Consider the following 22,224-nt stretch of genomic DNA (forward strand, 5'->3'; position numbering starts at 1 on the left):
AGGAATAAAAAATACAAAAAGTTAACTTAATTACCTGTAAGCATTTTAAAAACCAACATGAGCATTTCTGCGTCTCCTTTTAGCAGTTGTGTGTCAGCTTCCAATATCACTAGCCCAGAAACCTACATTTTTTATTATAACGTGTGGTCCCTGGATTTATATTCCTATATTTTAACATGAGTTTTTCTACAAATTAATTCCAGTAGCTGTACTCTTGCTTAAAGCAGATTTGTGTTTCTCAAGAAGTTATGTTCAGATTGTTATTCTGCTAAACTGATATATATTATTTGAAACAATTAACAATAAAGAATTCTCATTTCTTTTTTAAAGATGCATGACATACTGGGTACGTAATAAAAAATCACTACAGTTGAATTAGTGATTTGAAAAAATAATGGGGAAGAGTAAGAAATTTAAGATAGAACAAAGATATTAAAAGGAAAATTCTTTGCTTAGCTTTTAAATCATCCCCAGTAACCCACAATAATACCTGCTTGACAAATTTTTGAGAAGTCAGAAATAAGGTGAATCATACTTGGAGATCTTGGAGAATACATACAACTAAATGTTGCTAAAACATCTGAAATGAATTTAACTTACGTCAGGAGTCCAGTTTCATGGCCCTTAGTACCTACTGAACTACTCAAATTGATTACTAAACGTAAGACTTCTTTCCGCAGAAGTATTCTGCACACTGGTATATCATCTGGGATTGATTTTACTCCTGGAAAAACAAATTCAATAGTATGGAGTTTAAGCAGAATAGTCTTTGATGGTGCTAATCTTATGCCACACAGGTCTATTTTAGCATTACACACACACACATACACGAGTTTGTACTAATGTATGTATTCTGAACTATCAACAATTATTCCAATTAAAATTAAAACAAATAAAAATATTATTTTCATGAATTTTAATATGGAAACATTTAAAAAAGGTAAACTAGTATTTCATAAATGCTGTGTGACATTTAATAAAATCTGTGAGATTCGATTAAAGTGCTATCTCTATCACTAAATCATGTTGCAAACAGTGATTACCTGCTCTGTTTGTATCAGATACTGGTGGAATTAGCAACCAGCTACTTCATAAAAAATTATGATAATTCAAAGTGTGAAACACAAGCCTAAAACAGAAATGTCTTTCTCTTTACAGAAATTCAGCAATTTTTAATTTTTTTAATTTTTTTTTTAAACTAACAACACTGTGGGGGAAAAAGGTAATCAATTTGATTGTAATGTTGGATACAGAGTTGCATTTATATTACCTGCAAAAATGCCAAAAAGCTAAAGCAGAATAGTTTATAAGCATGCCATCTGTCATAGTCATTGATAATGCAACTACCTTCCTGGATAATGATTAGGGCATCCAAAGAGGGTTATTTTTGTTGTTGTTTCTGTTGTTTTTCTGGTTTGGGTGTTTCTTTTTTTTAATAAAGAGCATTACTTTGTTGCCACATATGTAAATAAAATATTATTTTCCCACAATATCTAAAAAAATACTTTAAGAATTATAGTCACTAATAATCATAAGGCTTTGAAACTTACCTAGTACAAGCTCTGTACTCTTGGTACTGATAGCTGAACTGCGGTATACTGCATCACTGCAGCTTGAAATTTCAGAAAATTTAGAGGAATGCATTTCTAAGTGATTGTGTATGGTCTGCCCACACCAGTCAGTATATGGCATGTCTGAAAAATCTGAGAGAAACAAGATGTTGCATATTTGTTATTCACACTTTTCCTCACTTCAAATGCTTTTCTTATTTTTTAACACTGTTAAGCATGCAAGACACTGATGCACTGTGCATGGTAACTATCATCATATAAACCAGCTGGAAACTAGATGATTTTGGACAAATCATACTCAAAATGTCTAAAAATAACTTTTTTTTGAATCTTATAATAATTAGGTGAAAAGAATCAACTCTTAAGCAGTGATAGAAGCATAAAAAACTGTAAACACATGTAGAGCTCTTGTGTAAAATAGAGCATGGATATATCAATAACATAATAAAGATGCTTTTGCATACACACAATTCATACAATTACCACAGGTCTTGCAGAAAGAGCTCTGACTTCATTAACAGGAACATGTGACAAGTAAGATTCTTCTGGAAGGTTTCACTATCCACAGTCTTTGTCATTTTGGATGTAGAGAGATGAATGTAAAATCCAAGCTTTTAACTGTTGTGCAGTTAACAGAACCACAGAAAAACATAGGTCTGAAAGGACTCCTGGAGATCACTTAGTTCAACCCCTTGCTCAAAGAAGGGCTCACTTGAAAATGAGATCAAGCTACACTGCGAAGATTTTTTCTCCTTATATTTAACTAGAATTTCCATTCCTACAGCACACATTCATACTTCGGCTTTGTGCTTCTGACAAAAGCCTGGCTCTGCCTCACCTGTAATCTCCTCATGCTAACTGAAGACTACAACTGGGGTTTGATTTGCCATCTCTACTCAATACTGAACTTGAGCTCAAACTCAGCGCTCTCTGCCATTCCTCACGTTTTGTGCATCCTCACATTTTGTGCATCATCCCCCTTGTCAGCAATACTCTTTAGTTTGAACACTAACCTGTATGACTATAAGAGTTCACTTTGTTGTTAGGCTGATAACCCAATATTTGAATGCAGACACAGTAAAGGCAGTTCTCATCTGTGTGCTCCTGTAGCCCCGTATCCTCTGTATTTTCTAAAAATGGAGAGGCATCTGAATGGCTGGTATTCATTATTTCTGTGAGACTGATCTGCTGTCGGAGCATCTGAAAAGGACTTTTGACAACATCACTTGTACCTGATGGAAGACCTGTAGATAAGCAATTAGACATCAGAAAAAACAAAACCATACAACTAACAGTTAACAAAACAATTTTTTGATTAAATTTCCCCTTTTAAGCCTTTTAAAGCTGGGTAAGGTGTGTGTGTGAAGATCTAGAAACTTTTTTTGAATGGTTAAGCTCCCAAGATTTGCTAGCATTTGGGAAATAAACATGTCATTTTAGTCTTGGTTTATCATATATAACCAAACATTGCAAAGGACGGAATTCAACCTCTAAACACACATACCATAAGAAGATATGTGGTAAATCCTGAAATTCTATCAACATTAGTAATAACCATTTAACATTAATATTTTACAAGTTTTCATAGTATCGAACAAGATTAAAACAACTATATACCAGATGTATAAGCAACACATGCACCAATGAAAACAGAAACACAATTTAAAAAACTGCAACTTAGTATACTAGGATGAAACTAGACTCAACAGTGCAGAAACAACTCAGACACTTTAGTGACATGCTCTTCCCTGGGTGGAAAATACTAACAAATACAATTTTGAATGGGTGTTACTTTACATTGAAACTTAGTAAACTACAGAAACACACTTTCAGGAAAGTCATCTTTATATATTACATTAACAACACAAAAGAAAAAAAAATCAGTAAGATGTCTATTTGGATGTTCAAAGTGTTTGTAATAAAGTTCCAGTTAGCTGAGAAGCAAGACAACAGCTATCCTATACTACTTTAGGACTAGTGTCAATGTTTCTTTTTCAGTTGTCCTACTGAAAAGATATATATCGATGCCCTACAGATTTCTGACTACTCTGGAGTAAAAAGAAAGTGCATTCCAGAACAAGCCAGGCATTACAGAGCACTTGCAATTTTCTTGTACCATGTTCCAGCACCTCTGCTGGTCAACTGTCACAGAAACATCATAGAAAGACAAAACTTACTTTCTGAAATACACACTTAACACCTTTATTGGTTCCTATAAATTCACATGTAAGCAAAGGGAAGTAAAAATATAACAGCACACATATATATGTGGCATACATATTTTATCTAAGGTTACATTTTGTTATTTTCTTTAATGCAGCAACACTACCAGTCTTCAATTAACATTACCTCATATTATAATCAAAGATAAACTTTCCTTCTTAGTTTATTAGAGCAGGATCAAGCTTTGAAGCAACACCACATTATATTGAACTACATAAAACAGGAAATTAATAGCCCACTATCCTGAATCCAGAACACAGGTCTCAAAAATTAGTAGCTAAAAATAACCTTTTCTGTAAAGAAAAAACAACAAATAAAACCCAACACCCCACCCAATGTACAAACAAACAATAGAAAGGTACAGAAGAGAAACAAAATCAATACCTTCTGCATCAGGTGCAAAGACCCCAGCTCCACGGTCATCAAATGGAGGTATGGTTTTCTTCTGGAAATACGGAGTTTCCTTTACCTGGAATATTCAAGTGAAAGTTAAAATTAGCACAGGTGATAATTATATATAATGGAAAAATAGATAATTTTTATGAGGAAATAAAATGTCAATTTTTTACTTCAGGAAAAAGATCTAATTGGAGGTAGAAATTAAGAATGGGCTCCTGAGTAGTAAAGAAAAGCCAATGAGAAAAACATATTTGTGAATGAACATTTATTAAGCAAGGCTTATGAACAGTCAGTAAATGGTAAAACATAGTGGTGACAGGCTGTAAGGAAACTAGTGACCCAGAAGTGCCTAATAATGATCTGTCCACAACGCTGGAGACACCTCAGGAAACTAGAGCAAAACCATCCTGGACATCTAAAATGTTGCCTGTAAAAGCTAGCTGTCAACTAAAAATCTTATGACAGCATATTTATTCTACCACTGTTTAACACACTTCAAACCTAGTCTGTGTCATGATTTCCCTAAAAATGCAAAACAGACTAGCGCTTTTCTGTAAACAGGGTCAGAAAAGTAACTCTTGTTCTCCAAAACACATTCCTCGAAAGTACCTCCTGTTTTCCTCATTTCTGTAAATCTACTCTGTTCTGATGATAATGCAACTGTTAACTACCTTCCAGTATGAAAATGCAAATGAATCCATTAAGTTATCACATACATACCTGAAATATTTCATTGATATCCACTGGGAGAGCAAGGCCAATATAATCGTCAGAACTACCATATGTAGCATTAGAAACCATGGAGTGAACAGAGGAGGAACGATGAAGTGTGTTTTGGTTAATAGGACTTAATAAATCTTCTTTATCTAATGAAGCATAACTTAAAGCTTTCATGAACCTGTAACATTGAAATAATAAATCACAATCTTAGTGAATCTCTCATTCTGGCACATTACAATTATGAAGGACTGCTTACACAAAGACTATCCTCATCGTCCCATTGTAGAACCCAGAGCTTGTTATTTTGTCAAATTACTGCTATAGGCTCATTGCTTTTGTTCTGTCTCATGTTGTATTGCATGGTTTGGAAGTTCCTCGGGTAAAAAAATTATGATTTTTGGTTTTTTTAAGTCCTGGGACAAAGACTTGAAAGATAGCAGGATGGAACTTCTGCTTAAGGGGTTTTCAACCCTGTAAAAACACAATTTTTCTCCAACTTACCAGGCTTCAAAGATTTACAGCCCAGACACAGTCAGTAAAGGTTTAGGCTTTTAAACTGCTAACGCAGAGATTGAGCCTGCTAGGTACCAGAGATGCAAGCAAGGAACACTTTTTTCTTGTATTCTAAAGGAGCCACCCACTGGGTCACCCAAGCAAGAATTTGCTCAACATGAACAGACAAAGAACAAACTTGAACCTGCACAGTGAGCAGAGCTGGCTGTGACAAGCAGCCTGAGGAACAAAGAAAGAAATAGGTTAGGAAAGAAGCAAGAGAGAGGAGGCTGGAGAACAAGTCCTCAGTGCTGATCAGAGTCCTGACGATGGAAATCTCTAATTTGGCCATCTCTCATTTTACTTCTCATTGAAGATAAAAATCTATGAATGCTTTCAGCTAATCAACCTAAATAGATGGTCTATGCAGTAGATTAAGGCTTCCTAGTAAAAAGAGACACTCCTTAGGAACAGTAAATTTTTATTATGTTACTGTAAATTATAATACATTGGAAAGTAAGTAAAATGAACATTTTATTTCTTGAGTTGGACTTTCTGCCTTAGAAATTATTTTCTATATTTTTTTTGTTTAGATGGGCAATTTAAATGTCTTTTCATCCATAACAGTTTAACAGATTTATACCAAGATAAAAATAAAATATTATGGTTTGACTCTGTGTTGTTCAAGACATTATTATGCAATGGGAATGTGCAGAACAGATTATAGGACATCAATGCTTTTCTTGCTACTAATTCTGACCAATGCTAATTACAGTAGCAGTGAACTTGCAATAAAACTCAATTCATACTTCAAAACCCAGAGTTATCAATTGTATTAGCTATTTCATAATAAAAGATTCTATAATTACTCTCAATATAAAGACATAATAATCCTAAACATTTGACTCTGCTTCTCTTGGAAAAGTTAACAGATGTATCATTAGAAGTGATAAACACTGATAAGTTTTCATGTATGCAAGTGATGGGGCAAGAGCCACAAACAGGATTTGAGATATGTACCTTAACATTTTTGGTTGGTCTTTAAAGGCAGAGGTGGAAAATTTAGCCTCACAAAATAATTTCTGCAAAGAAATAAGCTTTTCAACCTTTTGAATGAATGGAACAACTGGAAACACCACTGAAGTAAATGTAAAGCTGCTACTTGCTATGAACAACTGAATTTGTGAATGAAGCATGAATCAAAGAAAACTTTCTGAAGACTGACAGAAGAATGGCCTTAGAAGACAAAAAAAAGGACAGAATTATTCTTTCCAATATATTATCTAAACAGCAGTTAAAGACAATATTTAGCTAGAAGTAGAAACATACTCTGAAATTAAAAGGAGCACAATTATTCAGCAGAGACCCTCGGCTGTAACCAGTAAGAAAAATACATATTCTAGTTAAATTATAGCCTTTCCAATCAATAATATCAGTAACCAAGACAATCTGACAATCTTTTGTAATATGGACATCTGCAATTTTTTAACCTTCTCAGAGATATGAGCACTCCAGTCATTTCAGTTCAATGTTAAACAGGTCAGCTCAAATCCTTGCACCTAACCACTGATATGAGAGATCATGAACAGCTAAGCACCAGGATTACACTGCATTACACTTCATGCTGAGTCTCAGGATGAAAGTCCACTGCAGGAAGGCTGCTTTGCATATCAAGGACATGACTGCAAGGAACGGTACAGCATGACTACAGCCACAAAAGAATCTGTACTGCCACTAAAATGACACTGATTTGTTCCTGCATTAACACAGGACACCAGTGACAAGAGCAAGGAATAGCACTTCTGATTTTCAGGATGGTGCAGCTTAACTACTGAATCATCCTTAATTTAATCACCACACTCAGTCTAGTTCTAACTTAACTAAACAAAGGGAACGAAACTTTGGCATCTTTGCAAAACCAAGACTTATGTGAAAATATAAAAAATAATTATTTTTCTCTTACTCATGAAGGAAACTAGTAATAATAAACAGGCCCTACAGACATTCAACTGGGTATGTGGATTTAAATTCAAGGACCAGGCATTTGCTCTCTCATGTGAGACAGGATATTTAGGCAAAAAACAGAGATAGAAAGTGTCTTTTCCCTTTCAGCAATAATCTGAAAATCTAATCCACTAGCTAAAAGCTGATTTGAAAATAAAAAGTTTGGGAAATAGAAGAGCTTTTAAGAGAAAGTTGTTAAGCACTGACTGTAGCTGCTGGGAACAGTGTCAATGTTATGAGCTAGATATCTTATGTAACTATCCAAATAGTCTTCAGAAGATCTAAAATTACTCAAAAATAAAGAGGTGACACAGCAATCTAAAAATAAACCCTTTGAGTAAAATCTTTGCTTTGTTGTAGCTAAGAAGCCAAACTCACATTCATATCAGTGGTACCAGTATCTCACCACTGGCCTCAATGACACATTGAATAATAATATATCATATTGGCAGGAGTCCATGTCCTAAAACCTCACCAGTAACACTGAGAAAATTCTCTTCTGAATTACATCTCTGACTGCATGAGCAATTTTGTGTGATTGTAACTTCAGTGATGTTAGCAGTGCAACTGCATTGAAATATTAAAAAAAGTTAAACAGGAAGCAAATGTGATAGAAGTAAACATACTCCTTTGTCACTAACAGCATTAAAGGGACTGAGGACAGCTCTGAAAGCTGGGTTTCTCTGACAGCACTTACAAAGTTCAGACTTCTCATTAACCTATTCTCCTCCTAATATCGGTACTGCTTTCAGCAAAGTTATAAATCATCCTGCAACAGCTGTCCCTTTTAGATGAAGTTGGAAAAAATTATTAGAAATATACTTTTCTTATTTAATTGCTCTTACAGCTTTGAGTTAAGAAACAAGCATGTAATAATCTCTTACCGACTTGGGGTCAGCCGAGAATCCAGGCTGCCAGACTTCATGGTAATAGTGTCAGTAAACAGCACGTCCTTTGCTGGAGATGTTAGAGCTTCTGAGTGAGACAGTGAAGGATGCATTCTCTGTTGTTGTAAGCGTTTTAGTGTAGCATAGCCAAAGGCATCTCGAGAACTTGTGTAGCTAAAGTTATAGTCAGCAAGACTTTTTATTGTAGCAAGAGAAGGAGCCTTAAGAGACTGGGCTCTTCGGGGAAGTGTATGAGAAGATCCTGGCAGTACCAGGGATACAGAGTTGGATTTTGAGAGAGGCAAGTGATTAGACTGTGGTGTTGAACAGTGACTTGGTTTCACTGTTTTTGTGCTTACCACAGTACTCAAACTTCCACAGTCAGTATCTACGTTTGTAGTGTCCACACCTACAGTCTCCCTTGAAGGGCTAGAGCTCATTGAGCTTATGCCACTTGTTGTGGTATCTGTATTAAAACTTAAGCTACGACTCTTGAAATGCGTTTGTGTAGTACCATCTCCTATAAGCCTTTCTCTGCTTATGTTTTCCTGGTGAATTTCATTTCCAAGACCTTTTGGCAGCTTCAAATCATTTTCTCCAATACTTGGGGTACTATCAGTATCTTCTACATGCTTACTTCCAACAAAAGAAGTTTCTGATCGTAAAGTCTGGATTTTAGGAACTCTCAAAACAGGGTTGAAATCTTCCCCAGCAGGAAAGTCTATGCTACTGGAAGGTTCTGTTACAGTACGATTTCGTCTCAGGCTTGATTTACTGTCAGATGATATCAGCTTTCCTCCTTTTGGATCACTGCTACTTCTGTGTTTTTTATTAGGTAGAGTAAGAGAGTTTAGAATGCGATTTTTCACAAGTCTGCTAGAAGAAAAAAAAGGAAAGGGACTATGGTCTTTGTCCTTTGAAAGTCTGGGTCTGTCATAAAATATTTGTTCTGCATCTTCAGTAATATCTAGGAAGAATGTACTAGTGGAAGTACTACCAAAATGGTCATCCTCCATGATGAACATACCTGAAATTATATGAGACTTTGTCACTGAAAATGGACATTTCTTCAGTGTAGAAACTATGTTGCAAAAAAGTAAGCAATTCTATAAAAGCTAAAATGGGAGACTATGTGTTTTACCTCAATTTTAATTCAACATTTTTTTTGCAGAATTTAGTACTGTAAATTAAGTATCTTCAGGAGTACCTGAGCTGAAGGTTTCATTGCTTCAAAAGAAAAGCCACACTATCTTATTTCAGTGCAAATATCCAGCTACTAGGATTACAATTGATGTGCTCCTTTAATGATATCTAAATATAGTATATTTTTGGACTTAAATTCCAAATATCAATAGCAAAAATTAAGATGTATTAGATACACAAAATATACAAAAATTTAAATACAGCAATACTCTGTGTGTATATGCACAGAATATATATTTTAAATATTCCTTTATTCCTTTGAGGACAAACAAGTAAATGTGTCTTTATACCTAAAGCATGGAGATTTCTGCGGGATATTATAGCAAGCTGACATAACTTGACATAAAAAACTAGTAACTTATTCTAATGTTAAAATTTCTGATTTCTACACCAAATGTAAATCTTCTTAGATTTCTCTTCCCTCTCACTTGATTACGTCTCTCTGAATGCATAACTGTCCCTTGGTTTGCACTCTTCTTACTTGCAATAGTAACCTTAAACCATTTGCCTGAACCTCATCCTGTCAAAAAGTCAGTAAGAACACCAAAATGCTATTTTGTGGCAGGATTAATTTGCTGTTGTTGTTGCTTGTTTGTTTGGAGATTTTTTTTTGTTGTTACTTACTTGAAGGAGCAGATTCGCTTTCACTGTTATGCCTAGAACTGGTGGACTTTGAGTTCAAGCTAAGAGTACTGGGTATAGAAGAAAGTTCATTGCAGAGCTGCTCCATGTCATCAGGGATCACTGGCCAAGGCTGTCTACGACTGTGTCTCACTGCATCCCAGTTATGATGCTTCAAAATGTCACATCCTTGTTTAGTTTTGGCTATTAGACCAAGCACGTAGACACAGGTTCTGTATTTAATGTATATATAGAAAAAAAGAGCAACAATAATAGCAGCTAATTTAATTAAACTTATTTGACTCTTGAAAGGAAACAATTTAAAAACAACTCAGCAGAAATTTCACAGAATTGCCAAATAGCTTTTTGTTCCTTATTTTTATATGTAAATCAATTTAAGCATAGGAAATGCACTAAAATACCTGAGAACAATACACTACTAAAAAAATTAAAAATAACTATTACAAGAGCCTGATACATAAAGTAGAAAAGTACCTTTTTTATTAAAAGGACAAACATTAATGCAGTAGCAGTATTACACAAAAGACCATCTATTTATGCTTTCTTTTAAAGATTCAAAAAATATACTGAATAAAAATGATAGAAGAATAAATTGATTCCAACTGAGATATAAGTAGCAAATATATAAATTGTTTTTTAAAAAAGGAAAAAAGTAGTATATATCTTTTTTTATAGGTTTCATTTCCTTACTGCATGTTATTTTAGACTTCCTATACAATTCTGAGATTGTATAGGACTGAGATTGATCAATGATCTTTAATAACTGATTTCCAAGTAAGCAGCAAAACTATACTCGAATAAATTAGGTAGGGCTATTTGAAAACCTACTGTAAATTTTATGTATAAATCAGATAGACATACCCTCTAACAGAGAGAACCTCACAATGTTGTGCAAGTGCCATTATATCAGGAATTACATTCTCCTCTTGAAGCAAGTTAAGACCCCAATTTGATGATCCAATATTGCCCTGGAATAAAGCAGTTTGTCAAATAAATTTTGATGTTTATGTGATCTGCAGCACTATCAGTGTAAAGCTTTGATATTTTCGTTTGTTGATGGTACAGTTTCAAGCCATATTTTCTCAAAACAATTAGAGATTTGAGCAACCTTTTTGGCATTTCCTAGTCATGCAAATCCAAAAAAAAAGGACTCAAGACACTATGTGTAATACCTAAAGCTGGTCATGGTTAACTACTACGCATTCCTCATTTTACTAGTTCTACTACAACCAGAAGTATGATCTCGAATTACTCATTTTGCATTCTTCTTAAATGGGCACTTTATTACATACCTACAATATCTTCCATTAATAGTCACCTTGGCCAAATGCTTCAAAATAAACTTTGGGGAAGACAAGAAAGAGGCAGAACAGTTGAGGTGGCAAAGCAACTTTAGAAGTGTAGCTTGGATAGGCACAGACACTGGGTTTTACCCATGTTATCCCAAGTACCAGGGATGTCATGACCATATATATTCACACACATCAACAGTGGTAGCCAACTTTCTTCCAGAAAAACTGAATTTTTGAACACCACAGTAAATATATTAAAAATAGACCACAGCAAGTGGTAACCACTGGTTCCCTAGTAATACTGCTGCTACATGTGGCAATCTGTTCTTTTTATTTGGTTTAACCTGCCCCCCCAAAAAAAAACCCAACAACAAACAACCAACAACCCAACAAACAAAAAAAGAAAAACAAAAAAAGAAAGACAAAGCAAATATTAAAAGACTCAAAACAAAACAGGTGCAGTGAACAATTTTCATCTGAAAGTCCACTTAAGGTACTTCACACTAATTTGGAAAGTCATACCGGTTTTATGACAAAAATCCTAAATAATGATTTTACAGGATTTTGCTTAGTTATTTCAGAATCAGGAGTCATAACAGAACTCAAACAGCTGCAAAAAGATTGTAAATCTATTACTAACCAAGGCCCAAAGGGCTGCTTTCAGCTGCTTAATTCCTTCCCACTTATCCAGCACTGGGGAATGAACAGTGCAACTTAGATCTGTAACAATATTCTGAAGGACAAAAACAGAAGAAAAAAATACACAGTTCAAAATGAAAAGGAGATGACCTCAGTAAAACAGACTCTCTTGCAGTTTTAATAAAGGTAAAGTGCTGATTTAAAGTATGTACCCTAAAATAAAATAGTGGCAGTTCTAGCATAATAACCATAAATTAACGGTAACGTAGGTAGAAAATTTGAATGTTACCACTGACTGCATGAGATTAATTCAGATTTTATAAATGTAACAGATTCATCAGAGTAACACGCTACAATATATAAGATATCTCTTGAACTTTTTGGCTATTACATACAATTCATTACATCATCTCCCACATTAAAAGTCAATTTATTTAAGCAACTATGAATTGACTTAGGACTTGTTTTTGTAGATCTTCAGGATATTAGAAAGAAGATTTTATGCCCTCATCTCCACGCCTTTGTACGCATAAAAGGATAGACACAGTTTTACTTGTCAATATACAATTCACTCATACTGAAAAATTATTTCTATTGATGAGTTGCTTTCCATTCTAAGTTTTTGCTAGCCATTTTAAGAAAAACGTTGCAAGGTATTTCTCTGATATTTCAGTGGTCAGGAAGGAATTTTACATGAGAATAGACAGCAAAGACTGTCTTCACAACTTTTTGGGCCCTGTGTAACTTGAGACTTTCATAATCTACTTATTTTGCAATGACTGTTTAAATGCCATTTGTTTTAAAACATACTTAAAAAGGGTTACAATAGAGTTTAAAAATCTTTCAAGTTATAGATAGTTGTTATCCTCACCTGAGACTCCAATAAATGGCAGCCTGTTTTATGGTGCACCAGTTGGCCATAAAGGTGAACTGGCAGGTAGACATGTGGTCGCTGTAATCTGGTAGAAAGAGAAATCATATATTTTCCCAGAAACCCTGAAATTTTCTTTTAAAATAAATTACCCCACAATGTAATGCAATGAGTTACTCTTGAGTTTTTTTCAAACAAGGAGGATTCTTTTGGAGAGTTTACCTTTGATTGCTCCGACGAACATAGTTATCACCATCAATAGGTTTGCGATAAGTTGTAAGTGCTTCATTAAGTTGTTCTTCAATCAATTCAACATACTTCAAGTTATATTCCTAAAAGACAACAAAGGTTGATTAGTGATTTTATAGTACAGTATTTTGTAAGGAAGGAACAATTGAAGTGCTCCTTAAGGAAGGCTGAATTTCTTTATGATTTGAAGGTGAGGCTCACCAAAATACTGCCCTACATACATACATACAATGAGTTTGCAGAGAGTTGACAAATGATTCCATAATTATTTCAGTGAATTTGTTACAAAAGGAAGGAAAGAAGAAAATACTTCTGTATTATCATCCAGAGGGACCAGGACAAGCTGGAGAGGTGGGCCCATGTGAACCCCATTGAGGTTCAACAAGGCCAAGTACAAGGTCCTGCACCTGAATAGGGGCAATCCTTGTTATCAGTACAGGCTGGGGGATGATGTGATAGAGAGCAACCCTGAGGAAAAGGACTTGGGGTACTGGTGGATGAAAAGCTGGACATGAGCCAACAATGGGCGCTCGCAGCCCAGAAGGCCAATCGCATCCTGGGCTGCATCACAAGAAGTGTGGCCAGCAGATCGAGGGAGGTGATTTTGCCCCTCTACTCTGCTCTCGTGAGACCTCCCCTGGAGTACTGTGTCCAGCTCTAGAGCCCTCAACACAAGAAGGACATGGAACTGTTGGAGCAGGCCCAGAGGAGGGCCACAAAAATTATCTGAGGTCTGGAGCACCCCTCCTACGAAGACAGGCTGAGAGAGTTAGGATTGTTCATAATTTTAATTAGAAACAACCAAGACCAATTGTTCTCAGGGTACCCAGCACGCTGAGCTGGAAGACAGAGACAGTGAGCAGAATGAAGTCCCCATAAACCAAAGAAAATGGTTAGTTACCTGCTACACCACTTAGAGATACACAAGTCTATGAGGTCATATGGGATCTACCCAAGGGTACTGAGAGAGCTGGCAGAAGTGCTCACCAATTCCTTTTCAATAATTTATCAGCAGTCCTGGCTAAACGGGAAGGTCCCAGTTGACTGGAGGTTAGAAAATGTGATGCCCATTTACAATAAGGGCTGGAAGGAGGATCCAGTGAAGTACAGGACTGTCAGACTGACCTCGGTGCCAGGGAAGGTTATGGAGTAGATAATCTTGACTGCCATCACACTGTATGTACAAGGCAACCAGAGGCTCAGGCCCAGTCAGCATGAGTTCAGGAAGGGCAGGTCCTGCTTGACTAACGTGATCTCACAGATTATGACAAGGTAACTTGCTTAGTGGATGAGGGAAAGGCTGTGGATGTAGTGTACTTGAACTTTAGTAAAGCCTTTGACACTGTTTCCCACTGTTATCCTGGAGAAACTGGCTGCTCATAGATTGGATGGGCATGCTCTTCACTGGATAAAAAACTGGCTAGATTGCCAGGCCCAAAGAGTTGTGGTGAATGGAGTTAAATCCAGTTGGCAGCTGGTCACAAGCTATGGTCCCCAGGGCTCAGTACTGGGGCCAGTTCTGTTTAATGCAATGCTATAGACTTGGGGAAGAGTGGCTGGAAAGCTGCCCAAAGGAAAAAGACCTTGTAGTGTTGGTTGACAACTGGCTGAATACGAGCTGGCACTGTACCCAGGTTGCCAAGAAGGCCAATAGCATCCTAGCTTGTATCAGAAACTGTGTGGCCAGCAGGACCAGGGAAGTGATCGTGCCCCTGTACTCAGCACCATACCCCTGTATTCAGCACCTGTGAGGCCGTACTTAAAATCCTGTGTTCAGTTTTGGGCCTCTCACTACAAAAAGGACATTGAGGCACTGGAGCATGTCCAGAGAAGGGCAACTAAGCTGGTGAGGGGTCTAGAGCACAAGTCTTGCGAGGAGCGGCTGAGGGAACTGGGGTTATTTAGTCTGGAGAAAAGGAGGCTGAGGGGAGACCTTATTGCCCTCTACAACTACCTGAAAGGAGGTTGTGGCGAAGTGGGTGTCTATCTCTTTTCCCTAGCAACAAGCGATAGGACGAGAGGAAATGTTGTTTCACAACAAACTATTTTGAGAAGTCAAGAAGTCACTACACTCCTTAAATATTTGCTGGAATATCAAAATTATATAAAAGGCTTGAGTAATTCAAAAGCACACATGCACAGAGGAGCTATGGAACTGTAAATCCCCGTCAACCTTTTTCAGTAAAATCATGTCACTGAGGCATATAATGTATTAACATTAGCAATACAGATACAAGAAGGTATAATATTTTTAATAATCTTTGTCCTTCTAAACCTGCGTATTCACACCCTTCCTCCTCCTAATTTCAAGTGGATACACATGTTTTATTCTAAGCATTACCTTTTGCCACTTTTCCATTTGTTTCGTTACATAACCTCTTTCATTTAGATACGAAAATCCCTTTGGAATAGACAAAAATCTGTAAAGTAACATCAGATAGTTAGTACTCCACTTAAACAATTTGATCTTATTAAAACCAAACACTGTTTCCATAGTGTAAAGTCAAACAGCATATTTAACATTTACCTTAGGAGTAGAAGCAAACCTTTGTCTCCAAGGTGAGAAAGAGCTGGTTTCATTTGGATAAGGGCATGAAGATTGGCCTAAAAGAATTAAAAATGCATAAAGACTATCCAAGCACTATATAATTCTGAAAACTACCACAATTACAGCAGTCTGCCAGCAATGAGGCAGCAAGATTTTCACAAAAGGAAATATCAAACAGCACTAACCTCATCCTAATATTATCCATTTTAAGTACCTTCTGTCATTAATACATTAATACTTTACAAAAAGTATAATGATCAAAATAGCAAATTAGTCTGAATTCATATTTAAAAGTAAGCATAATCTATAAGTTTTCATTTTCTTGGCATTAATACTGCAGTATTTTCAGCAAGGGGTCTCTAAACTTATGAAGACCATCAATGACAATCAAGAAAGGAAATCATCAGTAGCTTCATACATACTTTTACTTTGCTGAGGGGGGGGAACAGCCTAGAGTAGCTTACCAGAGAGAAGTTGAAAAGGGAAAGGATGCTCACCTTGTCTTCACATGCCTCATCTAGAATATCAAGTGCCTCGGAAGAAATAGTTTTATTTTTATCATGTAACTGGGTCACCAGTAACTCAATCCCCCAGTTGCTGAAGAACTCTACATTTGCTCTCAGTAATACTCGTAAGTGTTTTGTTGCATACAACCTGCAGCTCTGCAAAAGTAAGGAAAATACTTTTTGGAATAGAAAGAAAATAGTGTGGTTAATGATTTATCACTTTTAAAAATACATTTCAATTACCACACTTTATAGCAAGTGACTGCATTGCACACCTTAATGCATTAAAACTAGTCTACTTGAGAGCTATATCTATCTTATCAAATTGGAAATTTAAGTCTAAGATCACAAGTAATCTGATCACTGCAAGTCTCCTTGGAAAGCCTTTATCAATTAGTCATTCACTGTAATGGCGTCACACAAATTCATCAGGATATGCAGGAGAAATACCTTGTAAATGACCAGTGTGATTGCATATACTTTCATGAATGCAGTGTTTTGAAAAATATTTTAACAAGCAAATCTTAGAACCTCTGGGGAATTTATTTTAATAAATTTTAAATTGTTTCACAAAAGTACCTGATCTTCAAAGCTTCTCAGAAAACCTTCTAAAAACAAAAATGTTTTCTGTAATAAGATAGTTTGCCAAAACTTAGTTTACTACTATGAATTTCTCTGACAGCAGAATGAAGTACCTGTACTGCTGTTCAAAACTTGCTGAATGAACATCATAAAATGATGAACATAATTTTTATTAGAAAAATTGCACACAAAATAGAAGCAAACAGGCTTAATCTACAAGAATTTGTAAGCATAGAACAACCCTGGCAATGTATGTTTACTGGGAAAGGTGCTATCTTTACTTAGACAAGCGTAGTTATAAAAGACAAAATCAGGTGCCCAAATCTTTCTTCAGGTCTTCTTCAGTACTTTACAGCTTTAAGGCTATGATAGCTATAACCATGTAAATTTTCTATATGTTAAAATGTAAGTTCTCTCTGTTGGGATGCATGTGAATATCTTTACTCTAAGAGAGGTGAATTTGTCCAGGTTGGACAGCACTACCTAGGTTAACAATATGTTATGGATATTATTTTTTTCCTCCAGAAATACTTGGCAAGCAGGACTTGAAAGAAAATGGGAGTAGGAAATGTGAACGTGCACAGTTCATTTCAAAAACCTTGTCTCATTATTTCAACTTCAAGTATCGTGCACATTTCTATTTATTCAATATAGAGAGGTTTATTTTTTGGAAGGGAGACGGGAACGACATAACACAAGTACCAAGAATGACTGTGGCAACAGTGATTTGCAACTCTGATGTAGGCTGCACAACCATTTTGAAATGGCTTGCATTCCATTAGTGGTATGCCTTGTGGAATAGATGAGCAACAGACCTATTAAAGATGAGAAAAAGAGCTATTATGCCAAAATGATCACCTGATCTAGATGTTAAGCCTACAAACTAACACAATAACGTGAAACCAGAATTCAGTGTCATGTAGTTCAAGTGTTAAAATCTGTCTATAAAGAATCATTGTTACTGCTATGTTATTGAAAGGAAAACCAGTGTAGAGGATATCTGAGGAAAAAGGTATTCCTCTCTTTTCCCCAAGCGTGAACTGCATGAAAAACATTGATAAAACCCTGTACTATATCTGTCAGAAGATTCTTACTTTTAATAGTAAAGGTCTTTGTGACCCATAGAAGTGATAAAGCAAGTCAGAGGTCACTATGCTCAGCTGATTACATACAGCTTAGCATAAATGCCAGTAGATATAGGATAAATCTACCTCTTAGCCACCCATGAAGATAAAAGGTTATGAACTGCAACACTTGAGGACACACTGGCTATGCTATGCTGCTGTTCCTACCATGAGCTGGCAGAAAGGTAGCTGAAGCAGTATCAATTTGCTTCAGCATGAATGACCAAAGCACATCTGGAAGTAGATTAAGATGTGCTTCTGCTTCACTGATCTGCAAAGATATTGCTCTGTAAATGTTTTTGTTGTATACAGTCATCCCCAAAAAGCTACTCTTCCATTCTAATGCTAAGCTGACTACAGAAATGACTTTTCCTTGTTCTGAGATACTCATCAGCAAATGGCTAACAAACCTGCTTCACAGCTCTGGGTTGCTACAAAAGGTGTATGCGGCTATAACCTCAATTCATGAAAAAAGCATCTTCAGCTCTTGAAATAAACAGATGCTAAAATTTCATTAAAAAACATCTCAGGGAATTAAAATTTCTTAAGGAAAGAAGCCTTACTGGAGATGGTCTTTCTCCCTTACAAAACACAGCTTTTTAGAAATTATGCCCAGTTCCATGGATTTTTATTGCTTTTAAACATAATTTAGAAGCCAGAGGCAGCATACGGAATCAAAGAGCACAATTTGTCTTCTGTATTCTGAATTAATACAAACCGTTCCATAGGCATTTGGTTACTATACAGGCTCTACTCATCCAACAAGGTCCTTGAAAAGGGAAGGTGGAAGGGCTTGCAAGTACCTTATTTGAATTGAGCTGCATGTTAATTTTTAATCTTAGGATTCACTTGTCCAAGGTGACAGAATGTCAGTTATGTATGGTAATATTAAAAAATATATTCTCCCTATGGGACAAAGCAGTGAGCGGTACTGCATCAAATTTCAGTGTTTTCCCTATCATGCTTGATAAACACGAGGGAGTAAATTATTGTTTACTGGTGACAATGTTGCTGTTTCAGAATTCCAAACTGTAAACCCCAGAAAATGGCAGATAATTTCATCTAACATATAAGCAGATGTACTTCCAAATTACTCCTCAAGTCAGTGGAATTGCCCATGCAAATATCTGTCAATTCAATATTTCCATATTCTTTCTGGTATCTTATCCTCTCCGAATTGACTACTATTTCCACCTCACACTAATATTGTAGTTTCTGGAAGAGACTTGTAGTTTTGCAATTACAGTAGCTCAAAAATATCACTTATACCACTAAGGATACAGTTAATATCAGAATAATCATCACAATTTATCCTTTGGATTAGCTTTTGACGCTTTGATCTTCTATTGGGACCACAAACACCAGAAACACTAAACATTTTATCCAATAGATGATACTAGCAATATTCTGTACACCAAGCATTGCCAAAGGGTTCTTTGAAAGGTCAGCATTTTGGTTTTTTGTAAAGTAGTAGCCAATGACATTTTCTCCTCAAAATCTCATCAGTTCAGTTTCCACCATAAGAATGTATGCAGCCAGGCACATGTAAAACAGGAAAATAATTTCTTAAGGAAGTAAATAAATTTTATCCAACTGTGAAATCATCAGTGGTTGATGCAAATGTAGATCCACTTCTGCTGGCTGAGACAGTCCATTCTATTTGTACTTTTCTTATTTTAGAACAAAATTTTTTCCTTATGAATTCCAAGCAGGTCAACTAATTCAGGAAACAAAATGCTCTGACATTGTTTTATCCATCCCTCAGGGTTCAGTACGTATCACAAAGGAAGTCAGGCTCTATTTAAGAGGTTCTTACAGTAAATTTCCCTTCTTTTCTGGTATTCTGATAGTAAAAGATTAATTTACATTCGTGATGTATAAACAAGATTTAAATTTTTTCTATTTCTTAAATGTGTTATCATAAATACTTTAAAAATATTAAAGGGATTCTCATGGTACTGCAGGGTGCAAAAATCAGGGTACAGTCTCATCCAGTGCAACACTAAACTTTAAATAGTAGAATTTAAGTCACAACACGTCTCAGCTGTGAACTTTCTTAGAGATCACTATGGCTTGAGACCTGCTATTAATAACTGCACACCTTACTCTGATATTTAGGATTACTGACCCATATCAGTGCACATATTTTATAAGTAAAACTGTAACCTTTCTCATAAGTCAGTGACAGAAGACATATCCTAATCATTTCTATTCTATTATTATATATGAATGGGAGAGGGAGCTATATGGACCCATCATCACAGAGGAGGAAGACCACACTCTAAGAATTGGTGGATAAATTTGAAACAATTCATCTGCAGAAAGAGAAAGATCCTGATATGCCTCCCCTAGAAACATTTCCACAGAAAGAAGAAACTAAAGCCAAGGAGGTAAATGCTACCCACTTAACCACCAAAGAGCTGCCAGATGTACAAAAAGATTTTACTTGTCCAAGTGAGACTATTACTGCCCGGATGATACGATGTTGGGACAACAGAGCTGACAGCATAGAAGTTGACGATAAACATAAATGCTACCCACTTAACCACCAAAGAGCTGCCAGATGTACAAAAAGATTTTACTTGTCCAAGTGAGACTATTACTGCCCGGATGATACGATGTTGGGACAACAGAGCTGACAGCATAGAAGTTGACGATAAACAAACCAGGCATCTGGGATCAATCGCCAGGGAAGGAGGCATTGACAAGGCATTAGCAATGGTAGATGAAAGACCCTGGAGTCTCTGGCAGCAGATTTTGGTTACTATGAGGATAAGATTTCCCTAAAGATTATCCTATTTGTAGGCCAGTCAAATGGCCTACCATAGAGAGAGGTATTCAGTACCTGAGGGAATTAGCTGTGGTAGAGTTGGTTTATGAATTCCTGATTGAGCCTCGGAAACTCGTAGATTCAGATGCAGTTCAGTGCAAACCACCTATGTGGTGAAAGATTGTACATGGTGCACCAGCACCATACGCCAACTCATTAGCAATAATCAGCTGGAAAGACAGAGACATAACAACAGTCAATGAGGTGATTGATCGCCTCCGAGTTTACAATGATGGTCTCTCTTCTTCTGTATGAGCCTGTATTTCAGTTGTGGAGAAACTGGTCCAGCGACTCGATGAGAATAGATTTTTCTCACCACCAGTATGGACTCCTATCTCAGCCATGAAGAAACAACACACTCCTGAGAAGCCTGTTTGAGGGAGACGCTACACCCTATGAGGAACTCTATGGTTTTTCTTGCATGACCATGGAGAAGACATGAGGAAGTGGGATGGAAAACCCACCTCAATCCTAGAGACATGGATACGTGAATTGAAAGGAAAGCCAATCATAAGTGGAGGTCCTTCCATGAAAATTGCTGCTCCAGTCTCCAATGGTCAGTTCCCACAACAGGGTGAAAGAATGAATTTTACTCCTGGTTTTAGGAGTAGTTATAATACTAATCCATTCTTACAGGAAGCAAGTGGAGGATCCTACAGCCAGTACTAGAGGTGCCCTGCCTCCAGACAAGTGGAGGAGAGGGATAACTGTGTTTGTTGGACTGTATGGATTCGATGGCCTGGCACATCACAACCAAAGGAGTATAAGGCTCTAGTGGACACTGGTGTTCAATGTACACTAATCCCATCAAGCTAAAAGGGACAGAATCCATTTCTATTTCTGGAGTGACTGGGGGAATCTCAAGAACTGACTGTTTTAGAGGCTGAAATAAGCCTAACTGGCAATATGCAGCAAAAGCACCCTATTGTGAATGGTCCAGATGCTCTGTGTATTCTGGGAAGAGATTACCTCAGGAGAGGTTATTTCAAAGACCCAAAAGAGTACCAGTGGGCCTTTGGTATAGCAGCTGTGGAAACTGAGGACATTGAACAGCTGTCTACTTGTCCTGGTCTCTCAGACGACCCTTCTATTGTTGGACTGCTGAAGGTTGAAGGACAAAAGGTGCCCATTGCTACTACAACAGTGCATTGTTGGCAGTATTGCACCAACCAAGGCTCTTTGACCCCTATTCTTCAATTGATGCGTCAACTGGAAAGCCAAGGAGTGATCAGCAAGGCACGCTCACCCTTTAACAGTCCCATATGCCAGTGCAAAAGGCTACTGGGGAATGGAGAGTGACTGTAGACTATCGTGGCCTGAATGAAGTTACGCCACCACTGAGTGCTGCTGTGCCAGACATGATAGACTTGCAGCATGTACTGGAGTCAAAGGCAGCTAAGTGGTATGCCACAATTGACATTGCTAATGCATTCTTCTCTATT

The 22,224-nt window shown here is 36.7% G+C and overlaps 1 protein-coding gene across 1 annotated transcript in view; it reads right to left on the reverse strand.

Annotated features, from left to right (window-relative positions):
- LOC104540469 (rapamycin-insensitive companion of mTOR-like) overlaps positions 1-22,224 on the reverse strand; it is a gene marked incomplete at its 5' end in the record, with an annotated part of 28,625 nt that overhangs the window by 728 nt on the left and 5,673 nt on the right. The window contains 14 exons of the mRNA XM_010184325.1: positions 601-724; positions 1,551-1,703; positions 2,585-2,815; positions 4,179-4,263; positions 4,914-5,091; positions 8,294-9,323; positions 10,124-10,353; positions 11,003-11,109; positions 12,074-12,166; positions 12,944-13,031; positions 13,166-13,275; positions 15,534-15,612; positions 15,720-15,796; positions 16,238-16,402. Coding sequence (XP_010182627.1) covers positions 601-724; positions 1,551-1,703; positions 2,585-2,815; positions 4,179-4,263; positions 4,914-5,091; positions 8,294-9,323; positions 10,124-10,353; positions 11,003-11,109; positions 12,074-12,166; positions 12,944-13,031; positions 13,166-13,275; positions 15,534-15,612; positions 15,720-15,796; positions 16,238-16,402 — 2,750 coding nt within the window. The remainder of the gene's footprint in view (positions 1-600; positions 725-1,550; positions 1,704-2,584; positions 2,816-4,178; positions 4,264-4,913; positions 5,092-8,293; positions 9,324-10,123; positions 10,354-11,002; positions 11,110-12,073; positions 12,167-12,943; positions 13,032-13,165; positions 13,276-15,533; positions 15,613-15,719; positions 15,797-16,237; positions 16,403-22,224) is intronic.

This window comes from Mesitornis unicolor, unplaced genomic scaffold (assembly GCF_000695765.1).
Source record: "Mesitornis unicolor isolate BGI_N332 unplaced genomic scaffold, ASM69576v1 scaffold9010, whole genome shotgun sequence".
Lineage (NCBI taxonomy): Eukaryota > Metazoa > Chordata > Aves > Mesitornithiformes > Mesitornithidae > Mesitornis > Mesitornis unicolor.